The sequence below is a fragment of the Myotis brandtii genome, unplaced genomic scaffold, assembly GCF_000412655.1.
Source record: "Myotis brandtii unplaced genomic scaffold, ASM41265v1 scaffold123, whole genome shotgun sequence".
In the NCBI taxonomy this organism is placed as follows: Eukaryota; Metazoa; Chordata; class Mammalia; order Chiroptera; family Vespertilionidae; genus Myotis; species Myotis brandtii.
The window spans coordinates 140970-159192 of record NW_005354291.1 but is presented as its reverse complement, the minus strand read 5'-3'; the positions used below and the strand labels follow the sequence as shown (position 1 = coordinate 159192).

General features: G+C 33.3%; 1 protein-coding gene across 1 annotated transcript in view; it reads right to left on the bottom strand.

Moving 5' to 3' along the window:
• Positions 1-18223, bottom strand: part of RFX6 (regulatory factor X, 6) — a 45400-nt gene that overhangs the window by 25987 nt on the left and 1190 nt on the right. Inside the window, exons 2-6 of the mRNA XM_005859095.2 lie at positions 17995-18217; positions 15141-15264; positions 13323-13384; positions 5273-5350; positions 4115-4142 (exon numbers count right to left, since the gene is read on the bottom strand). Of these exons, the coding sequence (XP_005859157.1) occupies positions 4115-4142; positions 5273-5350; positions 13323-13384; positions 15141-15264; positions 17995-18217 (515 nt within the window). The remainder of the gene's footprint in view (positions 1-4114; positions 4143-5272; positions 5351-13322; positions 13385-15140; positions 15265-17994; positions 18218-18223) is intronic.

The window sequence follows — 18223 nt, the reverse complement described above, 5'->3', positions numbered from 1 at the left end:
TACTATTACTTTAAAAATGGTACAATAAAGTATGTATCCTTCTAAGTTTAATAAGCTTTTTTCACTCAACTTTAGGTTTTTAAAATTAATCTAATTTGTCTCTTACAGTTATAGTTCACTCATTTCCAAAGTATAGCATTCTCACATTTAAATATGTATAAAACATGTTTTCCCATTATATCATAATGGCCATTTATTTTTTAATATTCTGAGATTATAAACAATACTTTTATGAACATCCTCAGACATGCCTCCTTGTGCACAGTGTGAAGGTTTCTCTAGGAATACAGTTATAAGGTGTGTGCACCTTCAATTTTACTAGTTATTGTCCCTATAACTGTTTATGAGAGTTCCTTTCCTCCACATTCTCAAAACTGTATTTTTAGACTTTTTAATTGCTATTATTCCAATAATAGTTAAATAATTACTCACAGTTTTAATTTGCATTTCTCTAATTAAAAGTTTAAATTGAGCACTTTTCATATGTTTATTGGCAGAAATGGTATCCAAAATATTATGGACCATATGTTATGGAACCTGATCAGTCAGAATGGGCACTATGAACAACATATTATGCAGAAGTCATTCTTTTTTACCTTGTGGGACCTGCCTGTTCATATACTTTAGTATATTTATATTGAGTTGTCTTATTATTTTTGAGTTGAATACTTTACATATTCCAAAAACAGTACTGTGCTATACAACTTTCTGTGGTGCTCTTCTTTAATCTGCACTTAGCTAGTACCTTTCCATAAGCTTGAAAGAGTTCATTCCTTACATACAATGAATGCCTTAGGGCTACATTCCCTCTGGGCATCCTAATTGGGAAGAGCTGGGACTTTCTTTAAACTCTTCAAACTCTTTTTTCCTATTATTTTCACTCACTGCAGATGACCTAACTGACCACTGACTAATTCCTCAGAGAGAAGTCTGAAGCCACCAAACTATCTCAATTTCTGCCACAAAATCTGCAAATCCACTTGCATCTGAACTTACCCTTTCCATCTTCCAGTTTTAATGAAAGAGGTGTTCCTTCTCCGGGGCCACTTCCTCCACTCTGAAGCTCGACCATGCCCACCTTCAGTGACCTTGTGCTCTCAACTTTCCCCTCCCTGTCTTTCATACCTACGGTCTCTACTCTTACCGGAAGTGTTTTACCAACATTAGAATGATTGTCTAATCGTTCTTCAAAAATAAATTTCAAGTCCTTTCCCAAGTATCACCCTCAATGTGACTAAATTTTCTACATTCATTAGGCCACTTCCCACTCATTTTTAAAAGAATATTTTTATTGATTTCAGAAATGAAGGGAGAGAGAGAGAGATAGAAACATCAATGATGAGAGAGAATCATTGCATGTCCTCCTGCCTCCTGCATGTCCCCCATGGGGGACTGAGCCCGCAACCTGGGCATGTGCCCTGTCCGGGAATAGAACCATGATCTCCTGGTTCATAGGTCAATGCTGAACCACTGAGCCATGCTGGTCAGGCTTCCCCCTCATTTTATCAACAAATCAAACCCAGCTCTCCACTGAAAATGCTCTCCCTGAAGTTATTAATTATCTCCACTTAACTAGTCCCATTGATATTTTCCAGTCTGTATCTTGATGACCTTTTAGTGCCATTTCATAGTAGTAACCATTCCCTTTTATTGGAAGCAATTTTTTTCTCTCAGCTCTCTGCCACAATATTCTCCTCCTCTTAGCTCTCTAAATTTTCTTCAGTTATCTTGCTGACTTTTTCTTTTACCTCACTTTTCACAACTCTTCTTGTAATCTCTTCTCTTCTCATTTATTTATTTCTAGACATTTCTATCCATTACCATGGCTTCCGTCACTATTAAACTAAATATCTAAGTCCTCTTTCTTGCCCTAACACAGTGATGCTGCTAAACATCCTACAGATCACAGGACATCCCCACAACACAGAATTATTTGGCCCCAAATGTAAATAATACCAAGTCTGAGAAACTCTAATCTGTCCTGTTCCAACTGTCTGGACCACTTTTCCACTCTCTTCCCCTACTGCACTCCTCCTCCAAATTCCCACTTCTTTCTCAGTTATTTCCTTAAATGTCACTTCCTATGGGAAATGTCCTTAACCACTCCAACTAGGTTAACTACCATGACACCCTTTATAATCACTTAAGATATATTTTCCTGCTACAATGTAAAGGGTCAAATCTATCCATTCACTATTTTGTCCCCTAGCACCTTTAACTCCATATATCTATTAATATCTTGACCATGGGTTTTAAAAAATAGAACTTTACTGAGAATTTTTTAGAAAGCAGATGTATCTCTTAGCCTCAATTTCCTCAGTTGTAAACTAGTAATGTTAACATCTATTTTCCCTACCTCACAGTTATTCATGTTCAAATGACCAGAAATATGAACATTAATAAGTATTAATGTTCAAATGACTTACATTGAAAGTCCTGGGTCCTGAGCAAACTATGATGGTCACCTTAAGTACAAAATATTTTTTTAATTTCAATTTTGTTAAAGAAATACTTTATTATTTTTTTAAAGTATCTAGAGTAGTTCTGAGGCTTTAGAAAATCCTTAATGGTGTTCATTTCTATAATCATTATCATAATGGCACTCTATTATTGCTTCAGGTATCTTTAGAAGAATAGGCTATATAGCCTAACCAAAATCACTTATTTTCACTTTATCGACAAAATCTACACCTGAATGTGTCATGTACTCTTCTGAGGATAAAACAGAAGACTTGAGATACATTTTTTTATTATTCTATAAAGCAAGGCCTACCATACACATGCTACATCAGCTGACAGTTGGCTAGTACACCAGCTCTACCAAAGGGGTAGAAAAAACACCTGAGAGAAGTTACTTAAATTCCCTGTTGACATAAACTTCAGTCAACTGAAGTATATTTCTAAGTCAATATGCTTGCACTTTCACAATTGTTCATCTAATAAAGAGCTATTATTTCATTGATAAAGAGAGCAACCTCGAGAATTTTATTATATAACTAGCCATTAACTGCATTAAAAACACTGGTGGGAAGAAATTGGTCATTTCAGAAGATTGGGGCTTTATTTTTTTTCTTAAGATAATATGCTTGCATCATTTCACCAAACTAATGGAGCTACAATTGACCTCAGGTCCAGATTTACCACCCAACTCAGTGTCATGTGCCCTAGTTCAGCGGAGCCTCTTTTTTAGTTAACGTGATAATGAAGGCCTTATCATGTGCTTAATTAGCCATGCAATCCCTAATGGCAGTCTAACTCATTTAGATAAAGTCAGTTTGCTGATCTGTGGTTTGGTTGGGGGCTGGTAGGAGGAGGGGAGTCTAGGGATAAAGTGAGGGGGGATGGTATAATGTGCCCTTTCTCCCTAGCTCCCACCTCCACCATCCCCAACCCCTTCATTGAAGAAGTGGTCAGCAGAGTGACAAACAGTGGTTCTCAACCTTCCTAATACCGAGACCCTTTAATACAGTTCCTCATGTTGTGGTGACCCCCAACCATAAAATTATTTTCGTTGCTACTTCATAACTGTAATTTTGCTAGTGTTATGAATCGTAATGTAAATATCTGATATGCAGGATGTATTTTCATTGTTCGCGACCCACAGGTTGAGAACCGCTGGATACACACACACACACACACACACACACACACACACACACACACAAGTGGTTAAAACAAACCATAATATTGAAACAAACCACAACATAACATTTGAGCTTCTTGATAACTATTAAAGGTTTTGTCTAAACAGGTATATTCCAAATAGCAATTCTTTCCATAAACTTAGCATTGGGCTTTCTGTTTACTCTTAAGTGGAAATTTCTTTGATCAGTAATGGTCTCTTTTTACAATAGCTTAAACATCTGATGTTAGGTATGGATAATTGAAAAATCACCTCTCCTAGGTTAATTGGAAGTTGTTCAGTAGGTCCATGCAAAGAACCATTAGCTGCCCCAAGTATAACTTAGCTCTATCTGACGACCTCTGTCATTCAAGAAGCTCCTAATACATAACATTTATTTCTATATTTGCCAGCAAGGGTGATTAACATTTACTGATCAGTTTGCAATATAGTATAGCAGATGTAAAACAGAAGAAATGAAAGTAATCTTACCTCATTCTTAAGCTTGCTTCCAGAAAACCTTAAAAATCAGTATATTTTCCATTAGTTAAAAATATACATATACAGTTATAGTTATCAAGAAAATGCAGAAAACCTACAAAATAGCATACTATGATTAGTGAAATAAATCTGGAGAAATTTATTAGATATTTAAAGAGATCCAAACATATTTTTCAACTTAATAAAAAATAATTCTACTAAGGAAAAGTAAAATTAAAAATATGTGTGGAAGTCTGGTAAAATTTGAGGCAAGCAAAAAATACTTGATATTAAATATTTGTGTGCTTTCTGGCTATAATTGCACTTTAAAATGGGTAGGTAGTGGCTAGTAAGCCTCCATTATGCCCTTGGTAATATCTGAGTTCATCTTAGCAAGACTCAGGTGACCACATTTATTTTTTTCCACAGGACACTTTACTTTTAAAATAATTCATTCTTTGAAAGCTAAGAGCAATTATTGATAAGTCACCAAAGCAATCTCAGATGTAGATTTAATTATTCTGAGCACTAGAATTTAAAAAATAATAATTGTATATATCATAGGTTTCACTGAATGTCATTTCACTTGTGAATTACCTCCTCCTGAGAGTTAATGGTAGATCAGAGCAAATGTGTTCTTTACATTCATTTGTGTTTTTCCTTTCACAGAGACTCAAAAAGGTCAGTAGTTTTATCTTAGTAAGGTAAGCTGGTAGTCAGGACATATGTGATTAGAGACAATTGTAATAAACTTTTCATCTGTGTAAGGTACTGGTCAAGCACATCGATATTTAAACAGGTTGTCTCTTAGCAAAAGAAAAACACACAATGTTTTTTTCTGCCTTTATTTTTACTGAATCCAGCCTGAAAACAGATTCAGCCTTATGACTAAATACTAATTTAAAAGCAATTCTGCTTCCCTGATTTTTTTTTTGTTCATCTCTCTGAAACACCTGTTTCACCATTAATTTGTCATTAATGATGTGATTTATAAAAATTGTTCAGTAATCTAGACCATATCACAGAAATGTCCATACGAAGTTGTAATTAAGGTCTGATGCTTAAAATAAAACATTTTTATAAGTAAAGTTAGTAAGTCATTCTATTCAATAGATATCATGCATATTTAAAGAAAGGCAGAGAATTCATTTGAAGATATTAGAACTCTACCTTGTCAGGCCCTTTCCAGAGTAAACGGAGTGGTAATATGCACTGCTTTCTTTGATGCCAATCCCATAATAATGATACCTAGAACAAGGACAGGAACCAGCTGTGTGTTAACGTCGGAGTTTATGAAAGGAAAAAGGATACTGAAGTAAAATTGAAATAAAGCTCAAGTAAGAACTGAAACCCAATGAGCATCTTCCTTTCCTGGTTTTTTTTTCAAGCAACATCTTAATATGCTAAATCCCTCTTTGATGGTAACTAATCCTACTTGTTTTAAATCTATTTAAAATGTACTTTTGGCTCTTGACTTGATAAAGACAGAAAAATCACCTACCACCAATTCCTTCAAACCTTTAAAAAGTTAGGTTTCAAAGCAAAAAAACAAAGTAATTGTAGGCACTTAAATTTGTAAATGTATGCATTGGCTCTAAGTATATAGAATGTATCTATTTGCAAATGGCTCTATTCAGTTTGAATTTAATCAATTGAATAAAAAATGGTAGGTTTCCTTTGTAGTGTATCTGTTAGATGAAGAAAACAGTATGACATTACATGTGAGGAAGACATTGATATCATACATAGGAATATGTATAAAGCATGTGACCCTTTAAAAGTTGTTTCTCATGTGGAATGAGAAGCCAATTCACTATCATTTTCACTTCAGACTTTTGTGCAATAATGGGGGGGAGGGGTACTATATCATGAATCAATGGAAATATGAGTCACGAATGTGTTACCTATGTATTACTATCAGAATCACTTGTTCTCCATAGATAACTTGTGCTTTCCTACCTTGGGGCCTTTACTTTGCTGAGCTCTCTCTCCACTGGCAATATTTCTTCCTTCGTGCCTCATTTCTTATCCATGCCTCAAGGCATGGCATTAATGCATGAAGCTTTGCCTGATCTCTAGTAAAACTAATTTCTCTTTCCTTTGAACTCCTCTTATGGTCATCTTTATCTCTTATAGCTTTATATTTTATACCATTGGTATGTGTATACATAGCTTACCTCCCCTACTAAATTATAAGATTTGGAGGAAGAGAATTGTATATTCCCTTTCATTGTGTTCCCATTAGACATTACTGTAAAGAAAAAAAATCTCATTTATTGATGAATCAATGTACCTTGCTAAAAATTTAGAAACTGATAAAACACAAATTATCTTACAGCCAATAGTTTTCAACAACCTCCTCCTAGCACTGTGTATTTCCAGTTCACCAGTAAAATACTGGGGTTGAACAAATGTTGTATACCTAACAATGTGTATAAGGGGCATGGAATCAGTGTATTTAGGTGGGAAGAATGTCATTAGGAATATAAATATCTCTTTTGCAATGACCATTGTAAAACTTCAGCACGTTTTATATCCAGTTTTTTTCTGGAGCTGATAATATAATTTTCCTCCTTTAAGCTTCCTTTTAGTCTAACTAGGTACATGTTATGATCCGAGTGATGAGTCAGTGTCTTTGAGAACAGAGAAGAGATAACAAATGAGCAGCTCTCTGTCCTCCTAGCAGCTAAAAGCAAACCTCGTAAAAGTGGGAAGAGCCATTTCATGCAACGTTTACATGGATTTTTCCTCTCACTTGCAACATTTTTTAGCACTATTTTGTTGTTAATACTTTTCCCTAAAATAAACTTGCTAGGAAATATGTACCAGAAATATTCTAGCATAACAAAAACATATGCTGGTGCACGTTAAATAAAAAGGTGAAGTCTTCACTGTTTTAATTTATATACCACTAACCTGATGCCTATTCTATAGGTTACGCTGAATAAAGATTCCCAAACATTCCATAGTTCTTTCTCTAAATGTTTTTCAATCAATTTTTAATAAAGAAGATTAATAAATGCTCTAAAATCCTGGGTATGATTAGCTAATTCCTTTAAGAAAATGTTTTCATAACCCAAGTAGTCTTTGTGAACTAACAAAATTGTACTCATTCATTAGCATCAACTGTCCTTAGACTTATATTAGAAATAAACAATTATTCATTAGTTTTTATGTCTACATTTTAAAGTTAATGTTATAAAATATACAATATTTTAATAGGACAAATGCAATTATTGCTGCTCTTTTTTACTACTAAAATATTTACATTGCATCTAATACTTTTCTTCATTTGCTGATCTATTTATACCTACACCTATATTTCTTCTTTTCCATTTCAGTCATTATATAGAATTCCTGAAACATATGTTCCCACTGAGCAAGTAGCCCTGATGTTCGTTTACACTACACAAATGATAACTGATAAGGAAATGATGGGATTAAGCTGTACAGGGACTTGCAATAACTTACTATGATAAGAGCAGCTGCCATATCAGTTTTATTAACCCACTAAATCACCACTAATAAATAAGATAATAGCTTTTGTCCATCATGTCTGAAAACCAAGATTCAACTGATCAAAGTCTATAAGAAATTAAAATGTAACTTCAAATCAAACAGTCTACCTTTGCATGAAATCTACTCAACTGTGTTCTCCCTTACTCCTCTGAGTTATTCTGAGCAAGGGTGGGATATGGGCTCTTTTTACTCGGAACTGTATCCCTAGGGTTTCGTCAGCTTCAGGACACTCAGTAAAATGCTTATTACGTAAATAAATATTAATAGTGGATTTTTTTTGACACCATGTATTCTATCTTACTATTCTTTGAATCTCAAAAACTCTTTTTTAACACCATGCTTTATATATCAATATAAATAAGAATGATTGCTCATTCTTGATATAACACACTTATACATAAAATAAGCAATACTTTTCATTACTCTTTTGTACCTATAGAATGTTGTTTTATTTATTTGAAATCTAAATTTTAAAAAGATTTCAAAGAAAAATAATCAGTATATATTTTTGGCATCCGTTGCAAATCAAAGAGAAAAGAAGAAAAAGCCCAAAAGCAAAATCAGTTTTTACCTGAGTGTTAAGAATGGGAAGAATCTATTGGGGATATTGGTTTTCTTGGCAGGAAGGGTGACGGTGAGAGTGAAGGAAGGGATGGAGAGCTGAGACGCTAATGTTGCCTGCAACTAGACTGGCTTTGTCCTAAAAACACACTTAGGTTAGATGCGCTAGGCCAGGGTGAGGCTTTCTGACCCCAAGTGCTAATCGTTAGAGACCCTTTTTCATAACCTTTGGCAGCAATGGCTTCTTATGAGGAACTGGAATCAATTTCAATTGTTCCTAATTTTGACAGTGGACTCTACATAGCGATTCCGTCCATTTGTTTTTGTTGTTGTTTTTAACGCATCTGGCTTTTTTTAAAAAATATTTCCTCTCTTTATTTTGGTTGGATAATTTTTGACTCATTTTATTTAGTTAAACTGTTCATATCTTTTAACTTTTGATGAGGGAAAGAGATGAGCTGTGAGGACTAACCTTTTTTTATTATTTTAATCCTCACCCGAGGTATTTTTCCATTGATTTTTGTTGTTGTTATTGTTGTTGTTGTTGTTAGAGTTGAAGAGAGAAGGAAAGACTGAGAGAAATATTGGTGTGAGAGAAACACATCCATTGGTTGCCTGCACGTGACCTGACCAGGGCAGGGGCAGGGGAGGAGCCTGCAACCGAGGTACCTGTCCTTGACTGGGATTGGACCCTGGACCCTTCCGTCCACAGGCCAATGCTCTATCCACTGAGCCAAACCAGCTAGGGCAGGATTAACCATTTTATAACACAGTTATGTCAGAACATAGAAAAACAGAACTTGAAAATAAACACCGAATTCACTCCTATTTTTTCAACTCTATTAACCATCACTTTGTCACCATATATCAGTGTTTCCCAGACTTAAGGATTTCATACATGGACCAGTAAAATCTGGAAAGTGACATTGTTCCATGGATCCTAAAAGCACGTAAGGACAGTTTTAGAAGTGGTTCATCTTGTGCCCACAATACAGAAGAATCTTTTAGGTTAATCATCATCTAAAATAAATTATGTCTGACAGACCCAAATGAAATAATTGGACATACTATAGCATATTCTATAAAAATTTGTAAAAAATTGAGAACTTACATTTTTAAATGACCATCATTAATATATTCTAATATGTAATCCACAAAGGTTCAAATAAATTAATACCCAACTTACTTATATTTTGAAATAATATAAATAAATATTCAGTAATAATACATTTAGGGCATTATGCTAAATACTACAATAAAATAAATTTTACAAAATTACTAGTAAAATTGGGAGAAATTATAAATTCCTGTTTTTCCAAAATATGTTTACATCTTCATTTATATTTCTGGTTCATCATTTGTTCATATTTCTAGAGACATAAAAACATCTTTCATAAAATGTAAATTTTTGAAATATTAAACAGCCATTAAAAATGATGATTGTAAAGATACTATACCAACATATAGGAATGTTTAGGACAAAATTAAAGGCAGAAAGCAAAATTGTGTTTGTACTACAAATTTGCTTTTACATAAAATATAAATATATTTCAATAAACATAAAATAGTTAAAAATGCCTTATGATTGAAGCTTGAGAAAATGTTAGCTCTTTGAGAAAGAATCCAATAAAAATAATAAAAGTCCAATAAAAATAAAATTTTAAAACTTAGATCAGAAAAAAAAAACTTTAAAAAAACAAAATTTCAATTAAACAATTGTTTTCTTGATATGACTGATATCAGAAAGAGGTAGGCTTTACTAGTTGACAAAGCTCAAGCTGTAGAGCCAAATAAACCTTGACTTACATGCCAATATTGTTATTTTATAGTATCTGTGTGGGCTTGAGCAAGTCAATAATCTTAACTGCAGTTTCCTGATTTGTAAAACACAGGAATTCCAATCTTGTATTGTCATTGTAAGGATTAGTGTGTGTGTGTGTGTGTTTGTATGTGTGTGTGTGTGTGTGTGTGTGTGTGTGTTGCTCAATAAATAATAACTTTAACTGCATTGCTGATATTTTGATACATTGAGTTATTAATTTCATATCATTAAGAATAAAAAGGTTGAAAACATATTCATTTCTTCATTCCTATACTTTATTTAATTTTCAAAAGAAACCTATGAGGTAGATATTTTATACTTACTTTACTGATGAAAAGCTGAACAATTCATCTAAAGTTATACAGCTTTATATGAAAGTATGAAATTAAAGCTTAGATTTGTCCAACTTTAAACCTCATGCTCCTAACCACTAAGAAATGCTGCCTTTTGATATGTACCATCTCCTATAATTAAAATAGGATATTTTATATATTCTTAGAAATATATAAAAACAAGAACACTACCTGGCTAAGCATAATTACATTGAAACATTACCAATTACAAGATACACAAACTCTACATTTTGCCATATCTTTTAACATCCTTAGTTTACATGGAAAATTTCATTTTCCCATGATATCAAAATACCAAATATATAATAGCAAGTTATAACAAGCAAATGGCATATCAGGAAGGTAGAAGAAAATTCAAATTGCTAATGCATTGTTCTTGGGCATGTCTGCTCTTAGATATCAAACAAATTGCCTGAAGTCACCATGTATCGTTACATAAACCTAAACACTGGAGTCTCCGTGTGTCACAAAGGACAGGGTTAATGATTCATCCCTAATCCTAAAGGCTCCTTCCAGGATTAATTGACTCTCTGCAGCCTGCCTGCCTGCCCTCTGTAGGCCCTAGGAAGAGGATTTCTCAGCATCGCTTTGCCTCTTTTTTATTATCTATCTACTTCAAACACAAACTGATCTTTCCTCCACACACAATTCAGTAGAAATCAAATTCAATAGAAATCAGCCAGATAAATTGAGTCAACTTTGAATAAAAGCTGATTTGGTCAGAAGGAAAAAGCTAACATATCTTTCAATCCGACATTTATTTCTCCTTCTCAGGCCATGATACTGTTAACATTAATTGGAATCAATTAGATGAATACTAATTAATAATCTATTATGTATTAGACAACAGGTAAAATATGAGTATAAATGAGACAAAGTCTCTATCCTCAAAATACTATCTGTTGAGGGGAAGAAATAAGTTAATTTCACATTAAGATAGGTTCCAACAGATTGCTATGAGATACAAAGAAAGAACCTACAACAAATCAAGAGGCTAAGAAAAGATCCTGAAGAAGAGGAAGTTCATGGGACATGCCTTTAAATGGATAATATTTCAATATGCCCATAGGGAAAAGGTCATTTCAATGGAGGAAGACAGACTAAACAAAGAAGAGACAGTGGAGGGTGAAGCAATGGGTAGTAGGAAAATAATTTGGGGAAAGCATAGGCTACATGCTGAGAAATGAGAACTAGATTATAAAATAGGAAAATGGATTGGGACTAATTCATAATGGACCTTTAATGTCAAAGTGAGAAAAATTTGTCTTTCATAGTAGAAATGATGAGCTGTTGAAAGTTTCTGAGCACAAGAGAGGCATGATTGAATCTGAATGTTAGAAGGTCAATTCAGAAAAAAAATTGTATTGAACAGACTGGAAGAACTGAGTCAAGACCAGGTTATTAAAGTGAGAACCAAGAGAGATTTAAGAGAAGTCCAAAAATAGGACCTCTTTTTTTGGCAAGGGACTAAGACAATAGGGTTGCCACCAGTCACATGTGGGTATTGACCACTTGCAATGTGATTAGTCTGAGTTGAGATGAGCTGTAAATGTCAAATACACACTAGATCTCAAAAACTTAATAGAAAAAAAAGAACATAAAATATGTTATTAATGATTTTTATTTTGATCACATGGTAATCAAATGTTCTGGACATGTTAGATTAAAACATTAAAATCAATTCTATTTGTTCTTTTTTAATGTGGCTACTACAATTTTTTAAAGCTATGCAGCTGCATTATATTTCATTGGACAGTGCTGAATTAGATGTTAGGGCAGAAAGAGATGCCAGTGCACTAGCAAATGAGGTAGGGGGAGGAAGAGGACCTGGCAGGGCTGTGACAGAGCCATCGAGGAAGTTTATGTATGTATTTATGTATGTGTTTCCAGGTGCCAAGGACAATGAGTAATGGTAAAAAGTAAGCCATTGGGTTTAAAGCCCAAATGCTAGTAAAGAAATGGACTAGAACAGAGAAGTGATTCACACTAGGGGAAGTGAGCAGATAGCTACTCTTTCAAGAAACAGCAAAGAGTCCTGGCCAATGTGGTTCAGTTGGTTGGGGTGTAGTCCCATGCACCAAATGGTCGTGGGTTCTATTCCCCGTCCAGACACATAATCAGTGTTTCTGTCTCTTTCCCTCTCCCTTCCTCTCTTTCTAAAAAAGTCAATAAGAACATATCCTCAGTTGAGAATTTAAAGTTTTTTTAAAAAAGGAACTAGCAACGATAAAAGAATAACAGTAATTAGGAAGAGCGGTATAGTAGGTTTGCAATTATTTTAATTTTTATCAACATACAAGAAATCTGGATATGTTTTTAGGTAGAAGGAAAGGAAAAATCAAAAACTGAAAAGAGTAAATAACTGATGGACAAGAACCTATAACTGTGGGTTCTACAAAAATTGTCACAAGAGAAATAAATAGCTAAAGTTACCAAGAGAGGGACTATATGACACCTTATTTTATGTGCCTATGTATACACTAGAGATGACCAACAAGGTCATTTGGGCATGCTATTTGTCTTCAAGAGGAAAGAAGGGATTCTAAGAAATTATTATCTGAAAGAAAACCAGAGAAAGAACCTGAACCATACTTTAATCCCTGGCTTCGGCTTTGCTCTTTAGAAGCATAAGTTCCATTTGGTCACTTACTGAGCTACAAACATTTTCCTTTGCTGACACTGGTGCCTTCAGGGGTGGCTTTAAAATTATGAAAATGATTCATTTAAATGTTTCCATCAGAAAAAATATTATGATTTCTTTGTAAATTTTGCTTTTTAAATAAACATCCTAAAACTCATTTATTTTTCTTTTTACTTCTTACAGTTGTTAAAAGTCTGTCTCATCAAGAAGAAAATACCTGGTTCTATTCACCAATAAAGACAATACTTATTTTACATCGTGTCAATCATCATGCACAAGGTATCATATGTACAGGTGTGATATGTGTTTATTGATGTGTCTTACTTTGAATGGCCTCTTGTTCCAAGCCGTCTTGTCGTTAAGAGGGGAAATTTCTGGCGAATTGTCTAAAAGAAAGTCAATTACTTTAGTTTTCAGAAAGTGTGTGGTTCTATTGCAAGTCACCCATAACTAATTCTAAAAAGTAAATCTTGAACTTCCAGTAAATATTTAGTCTAGAAAAGGAATACCATACACACATTGATAAGCAATAATACATAAGCAGAGGCAGGAAGGGACTTCTTTTATGAGATTGTCCTATTTGGAAATTATCTCAATTTCCAAGGCAGATCATACCAATATGTGCTTTTACTTGATGTTACTACCAAGGCAATTATTATTTTATCTACTTAGTGGAAAGATTTAGGTTTCTCATAATAAAGAAACCAATAGGTTTACCAATAATTAAATACCCATCTCCAACCCCAAAGAAATACATGAAACCTTTTCTGCGTGACTGGGTCTCCACAGCAGTGTTTTAACTTTTTCTTTGTGTTTCTGTCTCTAAATTCACTTTAAAAATTAGCATCTGATTAAAGAACAAAAATCTCTTCTACATAAAGCAGGAGTTTTAATCTGGATTATAGGAGATCCATACTTGATCTCTGAAGGACTCCATGGCAAAGTTTATGTCTGTGTTCATTTCTTGGGAAATGGTTTTGTAGTTTTTAACCAGATTCTCAAGGTGTTTCATGACTCCCCAAACTAAGAATTACTGCCATAAGGTGGACTCATAAAATAATAATGCTAAAATGGACTTTAAAAGTTGTCTTATCCATCCTCCTTATGTTATAGAAAGAGGGAACTGAATTATTAAAAAGTTAATTACTTTTCAGAAGGTCTCACAACAAATTATTCACAGTCTAGGCTAAAACCTAAATCACTGGATCACATGCACCATATCATACTATCCCTCGTAAACAGATTTTTAAAATAAGGTAATAAATCATTTTATTTTTTAAAATGGAGAAGCTGGACCATAGTATTCATTATTTTCTGGACAACGAGTCCCTCTACAGGATAGAATTTGGATTTCAGTTTATATAAGATGCAATGTTTGAGCCTTAGCTAAGCTTCCTACAGTTTTTTCTGGGATTTCCTAGGTTCTTAGACAATAGAGCATGATAAGAATTTCAAAGAACAAGACTTTCCCAAGATATTGATAGCATTTCCTTATTCTCAAAATGAGATCAACATATAGAAATATAGTAATGTCAGTTCTATAGAGTCTCATTCTCATAATATAGTTTGGGTCAAAAGAAATGTTTATAAATGAGAGAAATTTAACCAGTTCCATCACACCTTGGAGTTTGAGGTGTAAACATACTCAGAGTGAAATGGAGAATTAAGAGAACTATTTATGTAATAGAATAAAAATGTATTGAAAAACTCATATACTCAGAATAGCTAAATAATAAACATAATCACCAATTGCATTGACAAGATACTTGTCACTTCTACTTAATTTTGCTTCTCCATACAAGCCAGACCACACTCTTTAATATATCCCTCACAGAAGGGAAATGTCCCTGCTCAACTGGAGTTTCCTTTAAGATCGAGTTAAGTCTTCTGATAGCCAAATATATACTCAAATATATAGTAGTGCAAGGTAAAACATATAGTTCAAGATCAAACACACAGTATGTAAAGTCAAAGTAAAATATATAGTAGTTCCAGATACAGCTCTTAAGATACTTTATTTATGCATGAGAAACAAATTTCTTAATATTCTGTATGAAAACTTGTTCAGATGAATTTCTTCCCACGCTGTCTGCCTGACATAACTTTAATTGTAAGGTAGTATAGCCAGTATGTGTCACTTACCTTTCCAAAGGTGGCTGCACAGGCTGGCTCCAATTTCTCTTTCCTGCAGAAATCTAAATAGTGTGCATAAAGGATGCACCGTGGTAAGCAAACTCCTTCACATACAATGTAATTCTCTTCAAGCCTAAAGGAAAAGGCAAAAAGTAAGATCAAACATTTTGTTTACTGCTCCTTTCCATTCTCCTTTCATATTGATTTGATGCCCATTTTGAATAGAGATTTTATGCAAACGAGTTCATGAGTAGACATAAGCAGACTACCTTTATTCAAGATATTATTCAAAATCAGATCACAGGATTAATGTCAGAGGAGCAAGAATCCCAATGAACATCTGCTAGTGCAGTTATAGCATAAGGGCTAACATAAAACCACTCCTGCATGATCCACACCTCAAAGAACAGGTCTTACTTCTATATTAATCCTCACTGTTCAACAGGGTTTGCTCTGTGATATACAAATATTGATGGTGAAGTTGAAGATGATGGTTTTTTAAAAGAACGTTATCAATGCTAAAGGGCTGCCAGGCTTCAGGATGGCAAATGCCATACTTTCATTCAAAAATTAGTTCTGAACCCCGCATAGTTAGGGAAGCATGGTGATGCATTTATTTGGAAAATACATAAGAATAAACTCATTTCACTCAACTCTGAAATGGTACTGATCTATTTCTATCCCACATCTTTTAGCTGTGAGCAGTACTATAATTACTTAAAACATTCTGCACACTTGAAACATGATGCAATTCTCTATAGATACATACAAATATGACAAATTCATCTCTATATTATAAATATAATAATATAAACTTTGAAAATATAGAGATAATTCTATTTAATTTGGACATCTATAATTGCAATTAAATATGATTTATATAAATGTAATGATATATATTTAAAGGTTACAAATATCTGAACAAAAATCAAGAAATCAGAACTTGTAGATTGTATTTCTAGTTTTTCTAACAATTCAGTAGGTGATTTTGGCTAAAACTTACCCATTTTATGTATAGTAAAGTCATAATTATTACTATATGGGAACAATGCAATATAGAGCATACATTCAGATTAAAATTAGGTGGAACTTTTTAATATCTCTGATTTACATATTCCCAAGGTGCATGAGATAAAAGGTAAAGGATATAGTCCTCAAGCAGATAAAGCATCAGACATCTATTTTGCTATAAAGAAGGAAAATAAGAACTGAAAACAAAGTAAGATTTGCATACATAAAATCAAACACCTAGTTGACAATGAAAATCTGAGTTAATCAGCCAGATTTTTCACTTTCACTTTCAGTTCTAATTTTTACCATCCCCAATATAATCTATAAACTTAAGGGAAAAATTCTCAAAATACAAATAACTCATATATATGACACATTTTTGGTGAAAGGGTGTGGAAAATTTAAATAAAATGACAGGATTTTATAGTTTCAAAAAACATGAATATCACTGAGAAACACTCAACTATTTAAAAATTGTATATTAATAACATGCATAGGATGCCTACTTTCCCCCTGGCTGTTTTGATGTTGTTGTAGGCATTGCTTTTGTCTTCAAATTACGGAGTAATCCTAGACATGAATACAATTTGGAGTATAACTTTTTAAAAATCATAATGCATTCATATTTATAAAATAAAAACCCAAGTTTGTTTCTATTCACTCAATTTGAACTGAAAAAAAAAACACGTGGAAGTGATCATTCAAAAGACCTCCATAATATATCTGAAATCAAAACATTTTTGCCTCAATTCTCCTAATGAAAATAGTTGTGTCCTAAATATTTCAGATTATCAGCTCAATTATTTACTGCTCTGGTCTTAACCAGTAAGTGTGACATCAGCTTCAATAGTTAAGCCATAACTTTAGATTATTGGCTTATATTTCAAATATTTCAAGGGGTTCAAATATACAATTATAGAAATTTAGTATATAAGACTGTAATTCAGTGTTATAATAAATAAAAATAAAATTTTACTACCTTTTTATACTGGGTTTTTTGTATTTTTCTAAGATTTAGATAATACTTTACATATAAACAGAATATGTCACTAATCAGTGAATAGACGTTTTTACTTACTTGCTTATTACTTGGAATTTGGGAGAAAATTTATACTCCTATTTCTTCACACTGTGAGAGGAAGTTTAATATTATATTTTGCTTTAAATCATCTTTCTTTTAGATCAATATTACAAAATGTTCTTTATAAAGAAAGCCTACTGATAAATTGTTGGTTTTAAAAGATTTTCCACAAAATCCAATTTGTGATATTTCACTATAATAAATCATATATGACAAGTGCTATAATAATAGTTGAACATTTATTTAAGTTATAGCACAATATCTTAACTGATTTTTCCATGTGTTCTAGTTCAAATACATTTCATCTTATGGTCCATAGATAGTTTTTCATTTGCCTTCTTTTTTTAATTTGCCCTCTTACGGATAAAGGCAATGTTAAGATCCCTCATCCTTTCAAATTGTTTTTAAGAGTCGTGTTTTATAAACACAAAGCTCCCAAATCACAAACACATAAGGAGCAAACTGATTTCATATTAAGCAAATAAGTCATAAAAGCATTCGTTACTGCTTACATTTGAATAAATTCTAGTTTTAGCCAGTAATGAACAAAGTGACTGGTTTTTATTTGTATTGCAGATCATTTTTCATGGGTATCAAAATATGTCTCTATGCCACTCAGTGGGGGGAAAAAATTGGGTACATTTCTAATTTGTCTTTTAAACTTCCCACAAAAAGTGTGAGGGAGAGTCAGAATGAAAAAAGCAAAGATTCTGAAGATACTGACTTTGAAAACGCAACAGGTGCGTAGGTAGCCCTATGGGCGAGTCTTACCACTGCAGGGTGAGCTGTGTCTGCTTCTTTTTATCCTTCATCATCTGCGTGATGGTTTTCTTCTGCGACAGGTGTGGGTCCGCTGCTTTGGCTTTGCTGTCGTGACTGTCCGAATCCTCCTCTTCAGAGGAAAAGTTGCCGTTGCTTAAATGCATTTCTGATTGCGAGTTGGAAAGATGATACACAAAATCAGAATATAAAATTATCAAGTCTCTTAAGGTGCCTGTGC